This window comes from Triticum urartu, chromosome 7A (genome assembly GCF_056163025.1).
Source record: "Triticum urartu cultivar PI428250 chromosome 7A, HENAU_Tu73, whole genome shotgun sequence".
Lineage (NCBI taxonomy): Eukaryota > Viridiplantae > Streptophyta > Magnoliopsida > Poales > Poaceae > Triticum > Triticum urartu.
Genome location: NC_141879.1, coordinates 1,016,791 through 1,042,598, shown reverse-complemented (window position 1 = coordinate 1,042,598; position 25,808 = coordinate 1,016,791). Strand labels below are relative to the sequence as shown.

The 25,808-nt window shown below is 49.8% G+C and overlaps 1 protein-coding gene and 1 long non-coding RNA gene across 2 annotated transcripts; one reads left to right on the top strand and one right to left on the bottom strand.

The window, feature by feature from the left end:
- Window positions 1–4,686: 4,686 nt before the first annotated feature.
- LOC147956666 (NDR1/HIN1-like protein 10) lies at window positions 4,687–5,756 on the bottom strand. The gene has a single exon (XM_087536224.1). The coding sequence runs from the start codon at window positions 5,691–5,693 to the stop codon at window positions 4,965–4,967; it is 729 nt and encodes a 242-aa protein (XP_087392350.1). The 5' UTR covers window positions 5,694–5,756; the 3' UTR covers window positions 4,687–4,964.
- A 15,810-nt stretch (window positions 5,757–21,566) lies between these two features.
- On the top strand, window positions 21,567–25,030 carry LOC147956665 (uncharacterized). Its single transcript, XR_015611840.1, has 3 exons — window positions 21,567–21,827; window positions 23,062–23,123; window positions 24,752–25,030. It is a non-coding gene; the product is annotated as an uncharacterized LOC147956665 (long non-coding RNA).
- The last annotated feature ends 778 nt before the right edge of the window (window positions 25,031–25,808 follow it).

Here is a 25,808-nt window from a genome sequence, read left to right as displayed (position 1 = left end):
TGTGGAGTGCTCTGCTGCGGCGATGGGGTATATATAGCCACCTCATTGCTCCCGGTTCGTGGCTGAAACTGGGACTAAAGGCCACCCTTATGTCCCAGTTCTAAGCACGAACCGAGACCAATGGCTGTGGTCCAGGAGCGAGGACCATTGGTCCCGGTTCGTGCCTAGAACCGGGACAAATGGGTCCACATGAACCGGGACAAATGCCTCCCGAGGCGCGGCCAGGCCCCTGGGCGCATGAACCAGGACGTATGCCCCCCATAGGTCCCGGTTCTTGACTGAACTGGGACTAATGGGCTGGCCAGGCTCCAACCAAAGCCCTGTTTTCTACTAGTGCGAGGAGAACGCTGGCGCCACCGCCGCCGCGGCTTCGTCCCGGAGGGTATACAATAGTTGTGTCTACTATTTTAGTTGTACTAGCGTTATACATAGATGTGTCCGCTATGTGCCTAGTATGTGCTTAGGTGATCAGCACTGGAACCGGCCCCGATTATGAGGACATACTTTAAGCGTAGGCAGACCAAAACTACCTTATGACTGAGAGCGATGAACGTGTTTTGGGTCGTGCGTGTTACTCTAGGAGGAACAATTGCTCCTTGCGGGGAGAAGGCATTTCGGGAGGCACCATCATCCTTGTAGGAGCCGTTCTATGTGTGACCAGAGATAAGTTAGTTGCCACATATTTACATACGTGGATTGCCAAGGACTTGTTGGAAGTACTCGAATTATTCAACGACACCAATACTGAAAGTGAGATGTATGCCATGAAGTAGTTCTATGATTAGAGGATGATCGAAAACCGCCCCGTATTGTAGTAGGCTCTTGAGATACTGTGTATCATTAAGGAGCTCAAGCTTCATAAGTGTAAGTTATCGGGCAAATTTCTCGCGGAGGCATGATCATGAAACTCCCACCTTCCTGGAGGAACTTTGCTACTACTCTGAAATATCAGAGACGTGAATTCTCAGTAGAGCATGTCATCGATCATCTGAGAGTGTTGAGTAGAATTCAAGAGCAAATGACTCACACCGAAAAGGGGACTAGGGAACCTCCGTCGCAAATATGGTAGAGGGCAACCAACTACATGAAGGAGCAGCTGATGCCATTCTCGTCTGTGAGAAGAATACACTTCAAGCAATCACAGTCAAGATAGAGGCCCGGCAGACTAGAGAGGTAGGTGCAGTCACTGGTCATGGCGTGTCAATGCTTATGAAAGTGTCCCGAATTTTCCTGTTTTTCCGGCTACTGTAAGGATATTCACACCTACAGTACATTTTATCACAGTGGAGGACCAATTCACTTCAAATAGAGTAAATTGTACCTCTTTTTCCCCACTGACACAGTTTGCATATGGATCCGATCATGTTCTTTCTCATGGTAATGCTGTTTTTCTTTAGAATAGACTAGGAAACATGCCCGTGCGTTGCAGTGGGAGACAAAAAATATACTCACATTATGAAAAGAGCACTGTGCAGAAGGCATGAGAACAAGGCTGTTCGGATGTGTAAAACTAAAAAAGAACTCTTGAGAATTTCAATCGCAAGCGTTAGCCGGCATATCTTCACGGGCTTTTGCCATGCGACCGGTATCATATTCTATATAGTGCTAAAGTATCCGATGCAAGAACATGAAAGATCAACTTTTGAATATTAGTGGGTTGCAATGGTCAACAGTGCTGATAAATAAATTTAATAGATGATACAAATAGAAGATTCAAAATATAGATCTATCGTTTGACAATCAAGTTTAAGCAATTTCATCGACCAGATGGTGAGTAACTGTTTGACATCATAATTTCGTCGATCAATCAGTGATTCAAAAACAAACTTTGCACACAAAAAACATATTGTATAACAATCACATTTAAGTAAAATCATTGACCATTTAATATGTAACTATTTGATATCAGAACAGGTTTAAAGCTTTTTTGTGCAGGCACAACTGGTTCAATTTCTCTCTGTAACTTACGATTACCAATCAGTAAGTTAAACACACACACACGCATGACTGCCCACAGTGAAGGTGGCCTGCACAATATAAATCTCTGTTTTTATAAGACAAAATAAATATCTGTTAATTTGAATCAAAGTATGTAATTTTTTTAGCTAGCTCTAGACTAACTAATGTCAGTAAATAAAGCAAGCGATTGCAGCCGGTCGGCTGATCCATGCATGCATGCTCGTAACTTCCTAGTAGTTGCCTAGAATGAGATATTATGCATGGATTCATGAGATATTATCCATGACGACGATGATGGTGCATGCATGGTGTGGACCCTTTCCGATGGAGTTCAACTGTGGCATAATTACATAAGTGCAATTCAAAACACGGCAGACTCACCTCCCCGTCGACAATTTCACCTCAGACAAAACGATGAGCTAGTTAATCACAACAGACTAAGCACACAGGAAATAAATTAAAGAAAACTAGCTACCTGGCTATGCTCAACTTGCTAGCTTCCCCTGTTAGAAATGCATACGTAGTTTTGACACTTAACCTGACAGAAATTAAGTTCCCACATTGCTGCAGTAATAAGCTAGCTGGGTATGTATATGGTGAGTGCCTAGCTAACTAGAATCAGCATGCTAGAATAAGGATGCCAAACCTGAAGTAGTATTGGAAGTTTTTTGGATTCTCACTCCTGGATGGAGGTAGTAGTGGTAGATGTTGCCTCTCTCGCATCACTAGGAAAGCTGAGCCTTGAAGACCGCGACGTCACTGGTCAGCCACCAGCATGACATCAGAGGTTTTTGTTTTGTTTCGCCCAACTGGATGGTCATGGGATGTCACATGTTGTCTGCCATGCACAGCTTGATGCGCGTGCTTGCGCCTTGAACAACGTATATGATTCCATCTTATCTCTTGTCCTCGTACCGCCCAACCATTGATGCCTGTGTTATTCACGTGCATCCACAAGTGTTCTCTACGTATTCAGCCTAAAAAGGAGAGACTTTACTAAACATATTGGCCACTTCAGTTAATGAGCCAATCGGCATTTGGACCAACATTGTACAGTAAAGTTCATTGAATTTTGTGTTGCACTGACAGTCTTCAGACGGTTATTTTCTTGTCCATGCATGCATGTGATTAGGTGCCTAGTTAACCTAAAGCATGAAAAGTAGCATAGATAAACTCATTCACTGAATCTATGAAACTAAGATGCATGTGATAGCAAACATGAAAGCATTCACATTATCGTTTCAAATCTTGTACAGCAAAAAAAGGCTAGCAAGGTTGAAACCCTTGTTGGTAATGTTGGGGGCAGAAATAAAGTTTTATTTGTGTTGCTGACCTTATCATTGGTGCAAGAACCTTGTACACCTTCATGGCTTGATACCTTACTTTCTCACTTTGGTATTATTTGTCACTTGCTGCAAACCCTTGCAATTGCGGACCTAGCTGGTTTTTTAGGCTATACATCTCAGAGTAAGCAAGCAGCGGTTGCTACCCGTCAGGTTTCCTTGTCCCTGGTGATTACCATTGGTGACTTGGCCCATCATCGAAAGCATGAAGGTACACAAGTTGCTCATCTATAGAGGAAGCTCCCTGAGCATCATACGACCTAGACCCTAAACGAAATGCAAATCCGAAAGGAGGAGATCGAGCAGAGTTCGAAGCCATTTCAGGCGGTCATCTCAGGGATGTCGTATGCGCCCCTCGGACAGATCACACTACCAGTGTTATTCGGTGAAGGGAAGAACTTCAGATGAGAATTGGGCACTTTCTAAGTCATATACTCTGAGATGGTCTACAACGCCCTACTCGGGAGATTGCTCTTGGCATAGCGCATGGTGATTCAAACTACGCCTAAACGATGATGAAGCTACAGGGACCAAAGGCCAAAATTGCAGCAAACACCCTGCTGGACAGTGAACTACCCAACACCATCATAGTGGCCCAGGTGTCGCCCATGGTCTACCTACTGGAACCTCCGCAGGTTAGGCCGAAGACAAACCAAACACCCACAACCTTCAAAGAGGAGTCACAGGCGATGGCGAGCCACCCAAGGCTCTTACAGCTCATGAAGGATGACATAATCCTAACCAAGGTAAAAGCGCGAGCGGAGAAACTAAGCAAGTTCACGACATAAGAACTTTTTTGACGTGTTCGTTCGAACTCAACTAAACTGTTTTCTGTGACAATTTTGGTGTGTCTACATTTTTTCTTCCTGCAGGCAAAAGTTTGCTACATAAGTAACTCACACAGCAGGTGGAATATCTATTCTCGGTCCAGAATGCACACAAGAAGACGTGCTTCCATTAGTACAAAATCTAGTCGGACCGGGAACTGAGCAAGTTCAGGATGGTTCATGGGATGCAATTGCAATCGATGTTGTTTGTACCAGAGGACAAATATGGAATAAGTGGCTTGACTGAGGGTTACGAGGATGATGCACCCATTTTGAATCACTACTTCTTATTATGAATTGCCCATAATTATCCACGTTTTGCAACTTATCACACCATCCTAATGCCATTTGTTGTTAATCTTATATGTTGAAACGAAGGAGGGGGAATTGCTGGAAAACTAGAGAAAAGTGCGAACAATAAGTGCATGAAAGACAATATTTTTCCGGAGCCCAAATAAATCACGAAAAATCAGAGAAAATCATGGGAAGAGGGCCAAGGGAGCTAGACATGGGCCAGGCGGCCCCACCAGACGGCAAGAATTCAAGCAACGAGGGAATAAAACACAAAATGCTTATGAGGACCAACCTAGCTCACAAATCACATGCCAGAGATACAATGGGGATACAGAAGGAAGAAGAGCTGAGGACACATACTGCAACTAGTAGTAGCAAACTAATCTAACTAATAAAACGGAGGACGCTTAAAGGAAACAAATCGAACCTGAACAAGGACGCTCAGATACTACTACTTTAACACATTTCTAACAGACTCGTTGCATAAAACCGAGGTCCTCTCCATTGGGATATATGATGCGAGTAGGGAAAACCGAAGCCGTCAAACGCGGAAGCACGGCGCGCTGTTGCTGAGGAAGACGGCATTCGGCAGCGGGGTGAATGGTAGGTAGCACTCATAGCTGTTGAAGAAGATCTCCTTCACAATCACCTTGTACATGATGGTGAGATCCACGCGCACCCTCACATGCATCGCCCCAGAGCCCCGCTCCCTCTCCAGCTCCTTGGCCAACCCCTCTTGCACTTGCACGTCAGCCACCATGACCATGCCCTGGAAAACCGCGTGCAGCACCGTCGTGTTCTTGGGTCCCTGCCGGAAGGAACCCGGGAGCGAGTTCCCGGCCAGACCAAGGCTGGTGCCGTTGTAGGAGGCGCTGGCACCCACGTCGAGGTAGCTGATGCTCAGTCTGTTGGAGTTTCGGCAGCTGAGGTCGACGGTGAGGTTGTACCGGAGGGAGTTGCCGTTGAGGTCCAGGGAGGCGAGGGAGGCGGAGTCGACGGTGGGGTGGAAGCGGTCGGGGCGGTAGAGGAGCCAGAGCAAGAGGACGGTGAGGCTGAGCGGCGTCCAGCACTGGACGCACTGCCACACCCAGCGGGACGCCTCTATCCCGGCCTGCCTGCAACTGCAGCATAGACAGTTTAACGCGCATTTCCACGGCAGCGTCAACAGCGGCACCCACGTGTCCTTGATCACCGCCTTCTTCGTCGCCTTCCAGCACTTCCTGGCCGCTTTCCGGCGGCCCTCCTCCACTCCCTGGCCGTGCTCCGCCATTTTTGTATATCTCACGTACGTATATCCACTCAGGTTGTTGTGGGCATCTGCAGTTTATAGGAGTGGAGTGATGTATATATACTCGTCCTTGATTCCTTGCCTCCCAAATTACATGTTGTCTCTCAAAAAAAGAAAGGGTGGTGGAAACTTTAATACCACCCGCTAGTGAAGGAGGAGTTGGATCTCTTTATAAAAAATTCTCTTCCACATGCTATTGAAGCTTGACAAGAGAAGTGGTTCCGTCGCGCTCCCCCTCTGCCGCCTTCACGCCTCATGTAAGTGCTGTGTTTCGTGAATGAGCATAGGTGAGCTCAAACCCATGTCATCCGTGAGCTTGCATTTAATTTTTGCCGCATATACTGTTGTACGGGAGAGCAGGCCTTTGAAACCCTGCCTCTTGAGATCATGTACGAGAGAGGGGCGACTAGGTTTTTGTGGAGCGTCTCCTACGCGACTGCTCGCCACCATTCGTCTACATCGACTACTTTGTCTAGGCCCGCGTCGCCTTCATCATCACCATGTTCACCGACGCCGAGAGACTCGTTGCCAAGAAGCTCAACGCTAACAAGAAGACCACCGATCAGGAGAACGCTGGCGCCGCCGCCGCTGCGGCTTCGTCCCGGAGGGTATACAATAGTTGTGTCTACTATTTTAGTTGTACTAGCGTTATACATAGATGTGTCTACTATGTGCCTAGTACGTACTTAGGTGATCCAATATCGGTATGTGCTTAGTAGTGTCAAGGTCTTGCTCATGGATTATTTTTGGATTAATTTAATAAAAAAATTGCTAATATACTCAACAATCCTACACCTAAAATTTGTAGGCAATTTTTTATTCAAGCCTTTGCCGCAGCATTGGGACCGGCCCCGATTATGAGGACATACTTTAACCGTAGACAGACCAAAACTACCTTATGGCTCAGAGCGATAAGCGTGTTCGGGGTCTCCCATGTTATTCTAGGAGGAATGATTGCTCCTGGCCAGGAGTAGGCATTCTGGGAGGCACCGTCATACTTGTCGGAGCCGTTCTAAGTGTGATCAGAGATAAGTTAGTTGCCACATATTTACATACGTGGGTTGTCAAGGACTTGTTGGAAGCGCTCGAATCTAAATTCGATGCAACCGATATTGAAAGTGAGATGTATGCCATGAAGTAGTTCCATGATTACAGAATGATCGAAAACCGCCCCGTATTGCAATAGGCTCGTGACATACTGTGCATCATTAAGGAGCTGAAGCTTCATAAGTGTAACTTACAGGGAAAATTTCTCGCGGATGAAAATCATGAAACTCCCTCCTTCCTGGTGGAACTTTGCTACTACTCTAAAATATCATAGACGTGAATTCTCAGTAGAGCATGTCATCAGTCATCTGAGTACTGAGCAGAATTCAAAAGAAAGGACTCACACCAAAAAGGGACCGAGGGAACCTCCGTCGCAAATATGGTACAGAGCAACCAATTACATGAAGGAGCAACCAATGCCATCCTTGGATGTGAGCACAACACACTTCAAGCAAACACAGCCAAGATAGAGGCCCGGCGGACCGGAGAGGTAGGTGCAGTCGCCGATCATGGCGTGTCAATACTTATGTAAGTGTCCCGAAATTTCCTGTTTTTTCGGCTATTGTCAATGCTATCTACTGTCAGGATATTCACGCCTACAGTACATTTTATAACAGTGGAGGAGCAATTGACTTCAAATAGAGTAAATTGCACCTCTTTTTGCCCACTGACACCGTTTGCATATGGACGCGATCATGTTGTTTCTCGTGGCAATGTTGTTTTTCTTTAGAATAGATTGACAAGGTTATTAGGAGAATTGTTTTGAATGTCATTGTCTACTTAATAGGTATAGAGTATGCCTCTATTGCATATATGCTTGAACTAGTATCACCTGCCTCCTGTTGAAATTTTGCTAGTAAGCCTTTGGCCCAAAGCCCAACTAAAATTCTGAAATTCTCTTGGCCCCATTCATGCACACATGTGAGTGGAGTGAGTGAGGCTAAAGTTTAGTCCCACCTTATAAGTTGAGAGAGAGTTGCACCTCTTTATAAGGTGAACTCTTCTACCACTTGTATGAGCATGAGAAGAGGAGACCTACACGCGCACTCCTCCTCCTCGCTTGCCTCGCCACGATGCGCCGCGGGTTGCGTGATTGAGCCGAGCCGAGGACAGAGCTATGCACGTTGTCTATATTTTTGCTGCTCGGGAAAAATTAATGAGTCACTAATTAATAATTAACGGACGCGTTAATTACTGAACCGTTTCCGATTCTTTTAGATCGTGATGACTCGGACGTGGGGTTTACTCCCACGACCTACCCGGCCCGAACTATATAGTTAGGCAGACGTCTACCCTAGCCGTCGCCGCTTTGTATGGTTTCTCACCACCGTCCAGATCATTGCGCCGCCAAGCAAGTTGAGGGAGTCCTGGATTAGGGGGTGTTCGGATAGCCGAACTATACCTTCAGCCGGACTCCTGGACTATGAAGATATAAGATTGAAGACTTCGTCCTGTGTCCGGAAGGGACTTTCCTTGGCGTGGAAGGCAAGCTTGGCGATACGGATATGCAGATCTCCTACCATTGTAACCGACTCTATGTAACCCTAACCCTATCTGGTGTCTATATAAACCAGAGGGTTTTAGTCCGTAGGACAACATACACATCAACAATCATACCGTAGGCTAGCTGCTAGGGTTTAGCCTCTCTGATCTCGTGGTAGATCTACTCTTGTACTACCCATATCATCAATATTAATCAAGCAGGACGTGGGGTTTTACCTCCATCGAGAGGGCCCGAACCTGGGTAAAACTCCGTGTCCCTTGCCTCCTGTTACCATCTGGCCTAGACGCACAGTTCGGGACCCCCTACCCGAGATCCACCGGTTTTGACACCGACATTGGTACTTTCATTGAGAGTTCCTCTGTGTCGTCGCCGTCAGGCTCGATGGCTCCCACGATCATCAATAGCGATGCAGTCTAGGGTGAGACCTTCCTCCCCGGACAGATCTTCGTCTTCGGCGGCTTCGCACTGCGGGCCAATTCACTTGGCCGTCTGGAGCAGATCGAAAGCTACGCCCCTGGCCGTTAGGTCAGATTTGGAAGTTTAAACTACACGGCTGACGTCCGCGGGGACTTGATCTTCGACGGATTCAAGCCATTGCCGAGCGCGCCGCACTGTCCCGACGAGCATGATCTAGCTCTACCGCCGAACAGTGCCCTGAAGGCCGCACCCGCATCAGCTTTGACCCTTAATTCGGAGCCAACTGCGCTGATCGAGGATGGGCGGTTGGACGCCACCTCGGGGGCTACGATCCCAACGGCGATTGAGCTGAACACCAGCCCCGTACTCTGCGAGAGTCGTGACTCCAAGGAGCCGGACTCCAAACCCTCTGCGCCCCTGCCAATCGAATCCGATTGGGCGATGATCATGGAGTTCACTGCCGCAGACATCTTTCAGCACTCGCCTTTCGGCGATATCCTGAAGACACTGAAGTCTCTCTCTTTATCAGGAGAGCCCTGGCCGGACTGCGGTCAGCAAGGTTGGGGCACAGACGATGAAGAAATTCAAAGCCCACCCACCACCCACTTTGTAGCCACTGTCGACGATTTAACCGACATGCTCGACTTCGACTCCGAAGACATCGACGGTATGGACGCCAATGAAGGAGACAATGAAGAACCAGCGCCTATTAGGCCCTGGAAAGCCACCTCGTCATATGACATATACAAGGTGGACACCCCAAAAGAGGGAGCTGGCGATGGAACAGCGGAGGATGACCCCTCCAAGAAGCAGCCCAAGCGCCGGCGTCAGCGGCGCCGATCAAAACCCCGCCAAAAGAAACACGGTGATTCCAGCATGGGAGATAATAATACTCTGGAGAGTGCCGAAGAAAACCCCCTCCTGCAAGATTTAGCACAGGAGGATGGAGAAACCAGCCCTCATGAGAGAGCGACAGACAGAGAGGTCGAGGACGATAATTATATGCCTCCCTCTGAAGACGAGGCAAGCCTCGACGACAACGAATTCATCGTGCCAGAGGATCCCGTTGAGCAAGAGCATTTTCAACGCAGGCTTATGGCCACGGCAAGAAGCCTCAAGAAAAAACAGCAACAGCTCAGAGCTGATCAAGATTTGCTAGTCGATAGATGGACTGAAGTCCTTGCGGCCGAAGAGCATAAACTCGAACGCCCCTCCAAGAGCTACCCAAAGCGCAGGTTGCTACCCCGATTAGAGGAGGAAGCACTTGATGCGGCCGACCGGCCACCTCGTGGCCGCGACAGAGAGGCCTCTCGGCCCTCCACTCAAGCCGCACCCCGTACCAAGGCACGGGAATATGCGCCAGACTTACGAGATATGTTGGAGGACAATGCAAGGCAAACAAGATTGATCTACGGATCGTGGGGGCGCCCCACGGCTCAAGATGGTAACTGTCACGCCAGCCACAAATTCGGCAGAGCCGAACACAGTAGACAAAGCTCATTGGAGCTACATCATGATATAGCCCAGTACAGAGGCGCCGCACACCCACTATGCTTCACAGACGAAATAATGGATCATCAAATCCCCGAGGGTTTCAAACCTGTAAACATCGAATCATATGATGGCACAACAGATCCGGCGGTATGGATCGAGGATTATCTCCTTCATATCCACATGGCCCGCGGCGATGATTTCCACGCCATCAAATACCTCCCACTCAAGCTTAAAGGACCAGCTCGGCATTGGCTTAACAGCTTGCCAACAGGATCAATCAGTTGTTGGGAGGACCTGGAAGCCGCAATCCTCGACAATTTCCAGGGCACTTATGTGCGACCCGCAGACGCCGATGACCTAAGTCACGTAATTCAGCAGCCAGAGCAATCGACCAGGCAATTCTGGACACGGTTCCTAACAAAGAAAAATCAAATAGTCGACTGTCCGAACACTGAGGCCCTAGCAGCCTTCAAGCACAATATCTGTGACGAGTGGCTGGCTCGGCACCTTGGACAGGAAAAGCCAAAATCTATGGCAGCACTCACGACACTCATGACCCGCTTTTGCACGGGAGAAGACAGTTGGCTTGCTTGTAGCAACAATATGACCAAGAACCCTGGTAATTCGGACACCAGGGACAGTGGTGGCAGGTCGCGTCGCAACAAGCAGAAGCGCCGCATTAACGGCGACAATGCTGAGGATACGACAGTTAATGCCGGATTCAAAGGCTCTAAATCCGGTCAGCGGAAAAAGCCATTCAAAAGGAATCCTACGGGCCCGTCCAGTTTGGACCGAATACTCGACCGCTTGTGCCAGATACATGGCACCCCCGAAAAGCCGGCCAATCACACCAATAGAGATTGTTGGGTGTTCAAGCAGGCAGGCAAGTTAAACGCCGAAAATGAAGACAAGGGGCTGCATAGCGATGACGACGAGGAGCCCCGGCCGCCGAACAACAGTGGACAGAAAGGTTTTCCCCCACAAGTGCGGACGGTGAACATGATATACGCAACCCACGTCCCCAAAAGGGAGCGGAAGCGCGCGTTAAGGGACGTATACGCGGTAGAGCCAGTCGTCCCAAAGTTCAACCTCTGGTCCTCCTGTCCGATCACCTTTGATCGAAGGGACCATCCCACTAGCATCCGTCATGGTGGATTCGCCGCATTGGTTCTAGACCCAATCATTGACGGATTTCATCTCACTAGAGTCCTTATGAACGGCGGTAGCAGCCTGAACCTGCTTTACCAGGATACAGTGTGGAAAATGGGCATAGATCCCTCGAGGATTAAGCCCACCAAAATGACCTTTAAAGGCGTAATACCAGGTGTAGAGGCCAACTGTACAGGCTCAGTCACACTTCAAGTGGTCTTCGGATCTCCAGATAATTTCCGAAGCGAGGAGTTAATCTTCGACATAGTCCCATTCCGCAGTGGTTATCACGCACTGCTCGGGCGAACCGCATTCGCCAAGTTCAATGCGGTACTGCACTACGCATACCTTAAGCTCAAGATGTCAGGTCCTCAAGGAGTAATTATGGTCAATGGAAACACCGAACTCTCCCTCCGAACGACGGAGCACACGGCGGCCCTTGCATCGAAAGTACAAAGCAGCGTCTCTAGGCAGTTCTCCAGTCCGGCCACTAAACGGCCGGACACCATCAAGCGCGCCTGGAGTAACCTACAACAAGCCCACTTGGCACGATCGGAGCAGGCGTAGCAATGCGGCCCCAACCCCAACCCTCGCAAAAAGGCGACGCCACTACTTCGCGTACATAACTACGCTCTAGAAATACCATGGGCATAGGGGGAGGGGCACCATCACGGCACGCCCAAAACACGGCTTAAACCGCACCAGGGGCTGCCGATTTTTTAATTTTCTCTTACTTTCAGGACTCTACTCTTCGGAAGGACTGTTCGGCAGTTCAATTGCCGCACAAACGATGCAAGAACCAGGGAAGCAGACAAGCCATGCCGCATTGCGGAACTCCCAGGTGGTCTCTATCACGAGCAATATACCTGTTTCGCATACCATTCCGTAGCCTGCCCCTGGAACGGACATGTTAAAATAGTCCAACCTTTTGCTTATCACATTATTTGCATCGTTCTGCTTTGATCGCAGCCCTTTTTAATGAACAATGCATAGCTTTTGTCTATTTCTGCATTACTCTTTTTCTATAAATATATGTTCCTTAACGACATGTGGCACCCGTACACTTTGGTACGGCCAAGATACGCCAGGGGCTTTAGTACCCCTCAATATGGTGTGAGAAGCCCGAACACTTTAACAAGTGCGGCACCCCGAACTTATAGCACTATATGCATCGGCTCCGAATCATGTCTTGGGTCAATAGTTGGGTTTGCCCGGCTCCTATGTTTTGGTGCCTTACGTTCCGCTATATCGGCTAAGGTAGCACTAGGAGAACCACTGCGATTGTGCCCCAGTTGAGCTGGGTCGAGCACCTCAGTGGAGAAAGCTAAAACTGACCGTCATGATGAAGCGAGAGTTGGTCGCTGTTCGAGAGGTTTTTTGAGTCCCTAAAGACTTATGCCGCTTAGAGCGAGGAGTCGGCTCTGTCCGGCCAAGGCGTGAATAGCGCCCCGAACTCGGTCTTCCAAATACTAGGGGCTTTGCCGAAATTTAAAATTATAGAATTCTATGGCTAAGTGAGAGTGTTCACGCATTATAGTCCGATTGCCTTGTTCGTTGGGCTGAGCGCCTCCCTCGAAGGACTCAAATATGGGAAAAAGAGCGCCCAGGTTTATCCCCGAACACCCCAGCACTATCGGCACGGGGGCAGAAGCCGACGACTCGCCATCTCTCAGTATTGATAAACAGCCGCACAGAAGGTAATATTTTAAATTCCAACAACATTGCTTAGCGCATATGAACAAGTTTTCAGCGCACAGGATAACACGAGCGAGTTTTACTCAAAAAATACATCCTTGGTACATTCATCCGCCACAAGGCAGGCACCCTTCAGAACATCCTTATAATAATTCTCGGGCTTGCGATGCTCTTTCCCCGGCGGTGGCCTTCCTTCACAAGCTTCTCAGCATCCAGCTTGCCCCAGTGCACCTTAGCATGGGCAAGGGCCCTACGGGCACCTTCAATGCAGACGGAGCACCTGATGTCTTCAAGCCTCGGACAGGCCTCCACCAGCCATCGGACCAGCCCGAAATAGCTCCGAGGCAGAGCCTCTCCAGGCCACAGCCAAACTACGAGGCCCTTCATGGCCCGTTCGGCTGCCTTGTGGAGCTCGACCAGTTGCTTCAACTGGTCGCTCAGGGGCACGGGGTGTCCGGCCTTAGCATACTGAGACCAGAACACCTTCTCTGTCGAGCTACCCTCCGTGGCTCGATAGAATGCGGCGGCATCGGATACACTCCGGGGAAGACCTGCAAACGCTCCTGGAGAGCTCCGGATTCGGGTAAGTATCAAGTAACTCACGTTTATGTGTTTACTTTGCATAGAGAATGCCTTACCCGCCGCTATCTTCTTCACCTCATCCAACTCCTGGAGGGTCCTCTGGGATTCGGCCTTGGCAGACTTGGCATTCTCAATAGCCACCGCGAACTCGGAGGCTCGCGTCTCTCAGTCAAGCTCCAAACTCTCATGTCTTTCCATGAGAGCCTGGAGCTCTTGCCGCACCTTGCCAACCTCGGCCTCATACTTCTCCCGCTCGGTGCGCTCCGAGGCCGCCCTCTTCTCGGCCTCGACCAGCGCTTGCTTAAGGGTCGCCACTTCAGACGTGGCCCCTACAATAGCCACGATAATCCTGTCATTCTTTGCAATTGCACCTTTTTATATATATTTAAAACAAGGTATTTCTTACCTTCATTGTCCTCGAGCTGCTTCTTGGCACGCCCGAGCTCTTGCTCGGACCGCTCGAGGTTCTGATTTAGCGTGTCCACTTCCGCAGTCAGTGCAGCGGACGCAAGCAGGGAAGCCTGCATACGCATTTTAACTCATTTTTGTTAGACTCCTACGAATTCTATTTGATCCTCTATTCGTCTTTTCTTCCCGAATGCCAAACAGAGCATCAGGGGCTACTATCTATGCGGTAATATTATTTACACATTCTTTACTTACCTCAAAGCCTGTCAAAAGGCTAGTACAAGCTTCAGTCAGTCCACTCTTGGCGGACTGAACCTTCTGGACCACCACACTCATAATAGTGCGGTGCTCCTCGTCGATGGAGGCGCCTTGAAGCGCCTCCAACATATTGTCCGGCGCCCCCAGTTGGACGGGGGCCGCCGGCACGGTGGACTTGCTCTTCTTGGAAGGAGGTCCCCCGCCGGACTCTGGAACCTTTGAAGGTTCCGGAGCGGTGTCCGGCCTAGAGCCCGACTTGGAGCCCTGGGGGGTTTCATCCCCTTTACTCCTGGAGTCCGGGAGGTCGCCTTGCGGCGCCTCCAGGACCACCTCCTCCCGGCTTGGAACCTGTTGGGACAACACTTCGGTGTCATCCGTAGGGCGGGGGGAGGAAGCCGTCGGAAGCGAGTTCACATCCGACGAGTCCAGTGAGCCGCTCGACGATGCGTCGAGCCGTTCTTTGGGTGGGCTGCATAAATATATTCGACGTAAGGAAAAGCTGTGCAATAAACGGATACTTACAATTTTGCTAGGGGCTTGGCCCTGGGCTGCCACTCCTCTCCGCCGTCGTCGGCGTCGGTGGAGTAGTCCGGAGGAAGGGTTTTCCCCTTCTTGGACCCTCCGGCCTCCTCAGAGAGGGCGTCCTTCCTTTTCTTCTCTCCTCCCGCTGGAAGGGGAGAGGTCTCTTCTTCTTCCTCCTCGTCTTCATGAGAGGAATGCGCCTCGGAACCGCCGGATGATGGATCCAACACCTCCTGGCACCGGGCACTCTTTCGAGTCCCCGTGGCCTTTTTTGCGGCCTTCTTCTCCGGCACCACATAGGGTGCCGGAACCAGCAGCTTCGCCAAGCGAGCGTCCGCTGGGCCTTCGGGCAAAGGAGCCGGACAGTTGATCTGTCCGGACGTCACCTGCCAATCCTGTCAAAGGTAAGGGAGCTTAGATCCCGCCTGGAGTCAAACTATGAAAAACTAATACCCTGTAAAAGAAAAAAACAGCTTACCGCGAGAGCGTGACGCTGCACACTGAATCCGCAATCCTCGGTAGCGGATGCGGGAGCCTTTGAAAAGCACCTTCCAGGCATGTTCGTATGTCGTGTTGAAGAGCCTGCTCAGAGTTTGGTGCCGTGTCGGGTCGAACTCCCAAGGGTTGAAAGCCCGTTGTTGACACGGGAGGATCAGGCGGATGAGCATAACCTGGACTACGTTGACAAGCTTGAGCTTCTTGTTCGCCAGGGTTTGGATGCATGTTTGGAGTCTGGTCAGCTCTCCTTTTTTACCCCAAGATAGGCCCGTCTCCTTCCAGGAGGTGAGCCGCGTAGGGGGTCCGGATCAAAACTCAGGGGGTGCGACCCATTCGGCGTCGCGCGGCTCGGTGATGTAAAACCACCCCGATTGCCACCCCTTCAGGGTCTCCACAAAGGAGCCCTCGAGCCATAGGACGTTGGCCATCTTGCCCACCATGGTGCCTCCGCACTCTGCTTGGTTGCCGCGCACCACCTTCGGCTTGACGTTGAAAGTCTTGAACCATAGGCCGAAATGGGGGCGAATGCAGAGGAAGGCCTCGCACACGATGATAAACGCCAAGATGTTGAGGACGAAGTTCGGGGCCAGATCGTGGCAATCCAGGCCGTAGTAGAACGTGAGCCCCCGGACAAATGGGTGGAGAGGGAAGCCCAGTCCACGGAGGAAATGAGGGAGGAACACCACCCTCTCATGGGGCCTAGGGGTGGGGATGAGCTGCCCCTTTTCGGGAAGCTGGTACGCGATGTCGTTAGACAGGTATCCGGCCTTCCTCAGCTTTTTGATGTGTCCCTCCGTGACGGAGGAGACCATCTACTTGCCTCCCGCTCCGGACATGGCTGGAGAAGGTTGAGGTGGGGAGTGCTGACTTGGGTGCTGGAGCTCGAGTGCGCAAGAATGGATAGGCGAAGGAGGAAGAAGGCGTAGGTGAAAGGGTGGATCCTTATCCCCTTATATGGGTGGACGCAACTACATGTCCCCACCAGCCTGGTAAAACTCGCTTATCTCCAAGCGCCGTAATCGATGGCGCGGTTGGGTTACCCACGCCCGTATTGATGAGAATCATGAGATAAGGGGACACGATCTCTGCTTTAACAAGACGTGCCAAGGAAACCGCCTCGCATAACGTGCTAAGGTGGGATAATGAAACGACTCAGATAAAGGCTTGGCCGTGGTGTGTCATGCTACGGAATACGTCAGCAGATTAGATTGGTGTAAATATTATTCTCTCTATGGCAATATGTGGAAACTAATTTTGGAGAGCCGGACACTATCTTTGTGTTCAAAATCTTCTACGAAGTACTTGGAGGAGGAACCCGCCTTGCAATGCCGAAGACAATCTGCGCGCCGGACTCGACGTCATTAAAGCCTGGTTCAGGGGCTACTGAGGGAGTCCTGGATTAGGGGGTGTTCGGATAGCCGAACTATACCTTCAGCCGGACTCCTGGACTATGAAGATAGAAGATTGAAGACTTCGTCCCGTGTCTGGGAGGGACTTTGATTGGTGTGGAAGGCAAGCGTGGCGATGCGGATATGAAGATCTCCTACCATTGTAACCGACTCTATGTAACCCTAACCCTATCCGGTGTCTATATAAACCGGAGGGTTTTAGTCCGTAGGACAACATACACATCAACAATCATACCATATGCTAGCTGCTAGCGTTTAGCCTCTCTGATCTCGTGGTAGATCTACTCTTGTACTATCCATATCATCAATATTAATCAATCAGGACGTAGGGTTTTACCTCCACCGAGAGGGCCCGAACCTGGGTAAAACTTCATGTCCCTTGCCTCCTGTTACCATCCGGCCTAGACGCACAGTTCAGGATCCCCTACCCGAGATCCGCCGGTTTTGACACAGACACAAGTCTTCTCCATCCCTCCTTTCGGCTTGCATCGGGAGAAGGGACAACAGGCCTCCGGAACCCCGCCTCTCGTGATCCTGTACGGGAGAGGGGCAATCAGGTTTTTGGGGAGCGCACTCGCGCGACTGCTAGCAGCGACGACTTCGCGAACGATGACTTCTTCCCCGACCTCTTCAACCTCAGCCTCGATGACATGGGCGAGAACGTCAACACCGGCGGTGCTGCGCCCGCTGCACCGTATGTGATTCTATCCTTCTTGTTCGAGATCGTGGTAGAATTCATGTTTCTAGTATGTGTCCTAAATGTGATCTGTTCATCTACTATGCTAGTTCACACGATTAGTTTAATCTCTGCCAATGCTGTCATGATCTATTTCCCATTTATTCGGATTAAATCTCGTAGTAATTTGCTCATATTTCCAACATTCCAAAAACCTGATTATAGGCAATTTACTCTGAGTGGTTTTGCTACACATCTGAAGCCGCCTGCCTTTAAGGGGGTGCAATATAAGAGGTGGCGCACGAGAGCACTCTACTGGTTTCAGACCATGGGCTGCTATGACGCCACCAAGGGCAAGCCTGAGGGCGATCTTAATCCAGCACAACTGGAAGCTTTTGAGAAGATCGATACTCTCTTTAAAGGGGCTCTTCTGAGTGTTCTGGATGATTCCATTGTGGATTCATATATGTCATTTGAAAACGGCAAGGACATGTGGGCTGCGCTCGAGGCCAAGTTTGGTGCCTCGGACGCTGGCAGCGAGTTGTACGTCATGGAGCAATTCTATGACTATAAGGTGACTGATGAGCGCTCTGTTGTACAGCAGGCTCATGAGATACAGTCGCTCGCAAAAGAACTTGAGTACTTCAAGTGTGTGTTGCCGGACAAATTTGTTGCCGGAGGCATCATTGCCAACTTTCACCATCGTGGAACAATTTTGCTACTTCCCTAAAACACAAGAGACAGAAGTTTTTCGTTGCGGATCTCATTGGTACTCTTGATGTTGAAGAGAAGGCGAGAGCAAAGGACACACGTGCTTGAGTTGCTGAGGGAGCTTCTAGTACCCACATGGTACAGAGAAGAACTTCCAGTCCAACAAGTTCAAAAACAACAAGAACAAAACTCAGGACAAAGGCAAGTTTGATACAAAGAACAAGCCATCACATTCTACCAACTTCAGAAATGAAATTGAGGATTTTTAGAAATTCAGAAAATGGAGTAGTAGATGCCACTGAAAATGGAGTAGCTAGCATCATTGCAAAAAACAATGCTCGAAAAATATCTTGGAAAGTGTCATGTTAGCATCATTGAGCATTTTTCTGCCACTGAAGATTGTTTTTTGTAGCAAGTACTTGGCATAAAGTATTGTTAGTGAAAATTTGCGGTGATCAATTTTGCATTTCTATAACTAGTCCATTACAGTAGTCTGCAATTTTATTTGAATGTAATGTTGATGGACACATCAGCAAGTTTATGAAATGAAATGATGTCCATTGGAGTCCATTTGGAGTTGCTCCATTGCTTGCGAGATGCTCAATATGTGACCTATGTTTTGCCGGTTGCGAGTGACCTATGTTTTGCCGGAAATGTTGATTCATTTCCATTCTGGCAAATTTCAGGCGCCCTATATGCGCACTTTCTAGCAAAGGTCATGCCGAAATTTTCCGTGAATTTCAGCATGACTTGTGCTAGAAAGTTGGACATATCGAGTGCTTGAGATTTGTCGCGACGGGAGTGAAACGACATTTCTGGCAAAACAAAGGTCACTTTTTGTTTATTCACTTTATTATATAAAGCTTGATAATTAAATGACTATGACATTGAACCCTAGGAAACATGAATGACACCGATGAGGCCGGAGGTTCTCAGTCCCAATTAGGTCGAGCACACGCCTACCTCGACTTTCTGGCGGATCAGGAGAGGCAGGAAGCTGGGTGTCCGGACCGCCTTGTCATGACGGATGACGACGGTGGTGGCGCCGGCGCCGACACTGACGCCACCAACGACACCGGCACTGAGACTGGCGCTGATGATGTTCCTAACTATAGCACAGAAGGTGGGACCTCCCAAGCTAGTGAGGGAAAGAAGGAAAAGAGAACACGTCGCCCAAATGAGCTCGGCACCGGGAAACTGGTGGTCACGGCGGTGCACCCTGGCAAGTTCGAGCCAATAGAGCCGCAAGAAGTGGCAGCGTGTTACGACAACAAACTAGCATGCATCCTACGGGATACCGCTAACATCAACACCATAAAAATACGGAAAAATGAACATTTGAAGAAGCTACTTCTAACTAGGTTGCACGCAAGATTCATGTTCCCCGGTCGGAATGACGAAGTTGACCCATGGGATGATGATGCCATGAAAAAAAATCGACAACAAATCCCTAGGGAAGTTCAGCAACGCATTGAGCGCTTGGACAACTAGGGTGAAAAAGGCGATTCAAGTAGACCATGAAACCTATGCCGAGATTGTTGCAGACAATTCGAAAATTACGATAGAGGACTTTGAAAAGTTCAAGGAGACTTGCAATGAAGAAGCTGCCAAGGCCAGGTCGGAGAGAGGCAAGCAGCTACAGGCAAAGAACATGGGGAACCACCGCCTTGGAAGTCATGGTTACACGGGAAACAGGCCCGTGTGGGCTAAGGAGGACGCAGAACGTGAACGTCAGGGGATCCCAGACCCATTGGCTGAGTTCACCGACCAGCAGGAGCACGACTTCATCAGGGCCCGATTCTCATGGGACCCCAAGAAAAAGATTTTTTTCACCGACATGCTGACTAGTAAATTCATGAGAATACTGGTAATTATCCTTTTACCACCTTACATATTATGTTCTGGTCAACGAAGTCTACTACATTCTAGTCGCATTCGTAAATCATTCACGGTCCATTTTGCAGAGAGAGCAACACAAGCTTGCGGCCGAGAGCGACTCGTCGACTCAGTCGACTCAGTCGTCGACGAAGTACAAGTGGGACACTCCTTTCAACCGGGCCATGAACATAATGATGGGACACCTGCCCGGCCAGCGGCTGCAATATGGACGTGTGCACGGCGCCGGGGATGGGGCCACGTGGAAGTACTATTATAACGAGGACCCCGAGGCCAAAAGATAGAGAAATAAGTTCAGTCAAGTGACTATCGACGAGAAGGTGGCGCGGGCGATGGAGAAAGCAAAAGCTGATACCAAAGCTGAGATAATCGCTGCCTGTAGATCTGATATGGTGGCTGCCTTTACAAGCTTGATTCCAGCAGTGGTCACATGGGTGCAACAAAATCCAAACGCGCCACCAAGTATTCACCGGGAGCAACTCAATGAACACCGCACCCATACCCATACCTAGTATGGCAACCACACCCGCACCTCCTCCAGCACCTGCTCCTCCGCGCAGCTCTCACAGCAGCCCTAGCTCCGTCTCTGGCTTGAATGTCGGGCCGTTGACATTGGCTGAGCTCGACGCCCTCACGGTAAATACGCGTCGTCGTACCTTCATCAACTCAACTAATTAATTAATCTTCAGTTGCCGCTCTTTTTGGATCTCTGATGCCGCACGTATATGTCTTTGTAGGACGACTCCACTCCGTGCACCCTCCTTTACAACATGAAGGGCGGGTTGGTGGATGTGGGGAAGGGTACTATAGTGAAGCCTAAGGATCGACTGTTTCACCGCCGGCAGATTCCTGATAATGCCTTAATGGTCTCTGTGGCGAGTGTGAAAGCGGGCTATGAGGGTCTCCCTCGTCCGATACAAACCGATGGAGAGGATGATGAGACCCCCACGCAGCTTGGGTAATGCAAATATTGGCCGATCCTGTGGCCGAAAAATCTTCTTCGTGTCGAGGTGGCCTGTAACACCAACAGTATCATGCTACGGTAATCCCCTATTGATGGTGCCATGTCATCACACTACTGTTGCTAATCCTCACTTGATCCAAATCACTGTTCATGTTCAAACTCAAATTCAAAGTCAAAAATTCAAATTTGCCAAACATGAAAACTAAAATGTTCAAATTGTGGAAAATAATCACTGAGTAATTGTCATGTTGGAACCAACCTCTTTTGGATTCCCAAAGTGCCCCTGAAATTTTATTTAATGGTCCAACAACTTTTAAATCTGGCCTTTTCTATTTCTAAAAATGGTTAGACAACTCCTTTGGCCTCGAACTTTTTGTGTCTCCTAGAAATAATGTGCTTGATTTATGTGGCAAGTCTCCTTTCTAACAAAACTCTTTTAGTTTTACGAATTAATAGAAAGCAGTAGCTAAAAAAGAGAAAAAGAAAGGGAAAACAAAAACAAAAGGAAAAGTCCCCCCTCCTTGCTGGGCCACAACCCAGTCGGCCGGCCCGTCGGCCCAATTGCGCCCCTGCCCTATATGGCCTGCCGACGCTCAAACCCTATCCCCATCTCTCCCACGACGCCCCCCACGAACCCCACTCCCTCCATCGTCTCTCCCCCAATCGCCTGGATCCGGGTCAGGAAGGAGCCCGATCCCGCGCCGCCTCGTGGCCCTGACGGCGCCCATCCCCGACACCGCCTCGTGGTCGCCGTGCTCCGCCACCTCGTCGACGCCGCTCCATCGTCTCTCCCTCGCCGCCCCCAACGTCCCCGACGCCGACGCCCTCGCCATCGCCGGACCGCCCCCGCACTCCCCGAGCCCACTGCCGCCCCCTACGCAACACTGTGAGCCCCGCCACGTTCCCCTTTCCCCCTCATCTTCGTCGTCGAAGGTGGCCGCGCGCGCCATTGGCCACAATGGCCACGCCCGACCGCGCGTGTTGCCCAGTGCCCGGCCGTGCGTGTTGCCCAGTGCCCGGCCCCACCTCCGTGCGCGCCGCCCCAGCACGCTGCAGGCGCCGCCCGCCTGCCGCCGCCGCTGCGCTCAGCCGCGCCGCTCTGCCCCTGTCCCACCACATCCGCGTCGGACCGCGTCCCCGCTGCCCGCGCCTCTCCGTCCACCTGCTTCGGCCGCTCACGGCGAGCGTGCCCGTGTGCTCCCCTCGCAGCCCGCTGCCTCCCTGCACGCCGGCCGTCGCGCCCGTGCCTCACCCCGGATAGCGGCAAGCCCCGCCGCTCCTGCTGGCGCGCCCTGCCCCGCGGCAAGCGCCACGCCGCACAGGCTCGCCCCTGCTGCCGCCACCGGCCGTTGCCCGAGCCGGGCAGGTGCTCTGCCGGCACCCTCTTGCCCCTCGGTTGCGGGCGCCAGCAGCCGGCCGCCCCACTTCGCCCAGTGCCCACTAAGGCATGGCTGGACCACTACTAAAGGGGCCCCACAAGCCCTTTTTTTAAAAAGAGAGGTTTTAAACAAATTAATTAAAAAATAATTAACTAATTAATTAGTTAGTAATTAATTACTTAACTTAATTAACCCTGTTTAACTACCCTATTTAACTAGGTTAACTAATTAGGTCTGATTAATTAAGTTGGGTCAATGACAGGTGGACCCCAATCAAACTTTTTGACCGGTCAGTGGTCAACAGGGCCCACTGCCAGCCTCTGTACTGCTATGCTGTGTACACTTTGTGTGTGCACGTAGCAATTTAGTCTTTTTTGAATTAATATTAAATCCAATAATTTCATAATATTGTTAAAAGTTTGAAAATTAATATAAAATAAACTGTAGCTCGGATCGAAAAACTTTATATATGAAAGTTGCTCAGAACGACAGACGAACCCGAATACACTACCCACATACCTGTCAGATGCCCCTAACTATGTGAACATGGAATTTTCCCCCTCGGGTCATCTATCTGACACAGGTCCGGAACCGGGAAAACATTCCCGGTTGTTTTCCCCCTTCACCTTTACCGCGTAGCCATACTTTAGGTCACACCCGGCACATCTTATTGCCATGTTATGCTTTATGGTGCTATGTTGCTTTATATTTACATTTTCTTCCCCCTCTTCTCTCCGGTAGACCCCGTGACGATGCTGATGCCCCTGGGACCGACGACCCCTCCTTCTGCTCTGAGCGACCAGGCAAGCAAACCCCCCTTGAGCATTCCGATATCGCCTATTTCTTTCCCTCTCATGCTTGCATTAAAACTGCTACTGCTTTCTGTATGATCCTACTCTGATGCATAGCCTGTTGTTGTTACCTACTTTTATACCTTACATGCTTATCCTAAACTGCTTAGTATAGGTTGGTTAGAGATCAATCAGTGACCCCACCTTGTCCCAGTTGCCTCGCTTATGTTCGATGACTCGATAAACATGATCGACGTCCAGGCCCCGACACTGCACATCACCCCCTAGTTGTACGACTCTGTAGAGTTACCATCGAGTGCCGAGGGTGGAACCTCTTACATCACTCCTGATGAGACCTCTATAGTGTAGCTATCCAGTCGTGGTCATCGATGGTGCTTTCCTCCTTAACCAGTTCTGATACGGCTCTGTCGTGCAACCCCTCAAGCGTGAACTTCGACGGTGGATCCTCTTACGTTCACCTTGATGGTTACATTGAGTGGAATTCACCGCGGGTGATTCCTCGGTTTTTCCCCTTGGTGTTAGACACACAATTACTATGGTTACTATGACTTTACACTGAACCATATTACTAAAGACGGGTCGGCCCTGAGGGGTACCCGCACGAGCTTAATAGCAAGTGTTGTGGAGTCGGGTTGACCTGGAAGGTGCCCGCGAGATAACTACGAGGCGTGCCTGGGCATTCTTAGCCCTTGCCGCAAGTACTCGAGACGGGGCAACGGGGTCACATCTTTCGTGAGTCTCTGCTTGTTACCGTGTACTCCCAATCCACTACGATTTGGATATTTGATCCGAGGGGCCTCTGGCCTGATAGCACTAACCATCACGTGGCCATAGTATGGGCGTTCTGCGTCGTATGCATCAGCCAAAGCTTAATAGATATCAGCGACTGAGCGGCGCGCGCCGGGTTGGACTGCGTAAGCTCCTGCCTTGTTGAAGGAGGTAGCTAGGTCTGCTCACCGGCCACATACGCAACGTGCAGGAGTTCCCGGGGAGATGGCCCATGACCCCTGGGGCATAGGTTTAGTCCGGCGTGCTGACCGCTCTATTAAGCCTAGGATGGTTTGCAGCATATTGTTTGGCCGAGGCCGGGCATGACCCAGGAAAGTGTGTCCGGCCGGAGTTAATCGAGTGTGGTGGGTAAGTTGGTGCACCCCTGCAGGGAAGAAAACATCTATCGATAGCCTGTCCTACGGTAACGGGCACTTGGAGTTGTATCGCGATCGATACAACTAGAACTGGATACTTGTGATGAGAACTGAATGGTGATGAGAATTGGATTGTGATGATAACTGGATAGTATGGCTCTAGGATTGCCTTCTCGCAGGGAGTCGAGAAAGGATCTCTGGCCGAGGTTGATAACACTTCTACTACTTTACTTTATGCTACTCTACTCCCTCCTGTTGCTGCAAGATGGTGGGTTCCAGAAGATGCTAGTCTTCGATAGGGTAGGCTTTCCCCTTCTCTTCTGGCATTCTGCAGTTCATTCCACAGATACAACCCTTTCATTTGATACCAATGCATACTTAGTTTAGATCTGATGAAGTCTTGCGAGTACTTTGGATGAGTACTCACAGCTGCTTTGTTACCTCTTTTTCCCCATACCCGATTGTTGCGACCAGATGACGGATCCTAGGAGCCAGACGACACCACTGAAGACTACTGCTACCCCGAGGGTGCCTACTACTACATGACGGCCGCTGACGACTTGGAGTAGTTAGGAGGTCCCAGGTACGAGGCCTCGCCTTTTCAATCGATGTTGCTTTTGTGCTAGCCTTCTTAAGGCAGACTTGTTTAACTTATCTCTGTACTCAGATATTGTTGCTTCCGCTGACTCGTGTATTTGAGCTTATGTATTCGAGCCCTCGAGGCCCCTAGCTTGTAATATAAAGTTTGTATTATTTCAATTTGTGTCTAGAGTTGTGTTGTGATATCTTCCCGTGAGTCCTTGATCTTGATCGTACACACATGCGTATATGATTAGTGTACGGTTAAATCGAGGGCATCACAAGTTGGTATCAGAGCCGACTGCCTGTAGAATCCCCCTTTCCAACTCCTTGGCCGAAGATGAGTCTAGAAACTGAAAACCATTTTACTAACTTGTCTGTGTGTCTTACGGGCCCACATCGCCAATTGAGTGGTATTAGGATCTTTTATTCCTCGTCTATACTCTGGGACTCTGATCTCTCTTCTATTCGGGTTAAATGGTTTTACTAATTCAAACATTAGGATCTCGTGATCACATCCGCCCGGAGAGCACCTTATTACCGATGATCGTCTACTACACCAGAAGATTCTGAGGTTACTCTACGATGTTCTCCCGAGACACTCGTACCCACCGCCTTTGCAAATTCCCTACCACCGACATATCCTTATGGATACCTTCTTACACTTGTCATCCATACAATCATTCCTTGTTGCTCTTGTTATTACAAGATGCCCTGAAGTGCTCTCCTTTGTTCTGAGAATCCTTTCAGCTTACTGCCTTGCAGTTCCTTGTCACCTGAGTACCCCTATGGATAACTTTGTGCACCTACCGAGTATCCGCTCATTCTCAGTTGATTCATGTACTTCACAAAGGTCTACGCAATACCATTCGTTCTTGTGAAAATCCTCAACATCCTATTGTTCTTGAATTTCTTGCTTGCTTGCATTATGGTTAATACCATAAGTCTAGTA

Coding starts and splice junctions, on each gene's coding strand:
- LOC147956666 (XM_087536224.1), bottom strand. CDS start 5,693: ATGGCGGAGCACGGCCAGGGAGTGGAGGAGGGCCGCCGGAAAGCGGCC.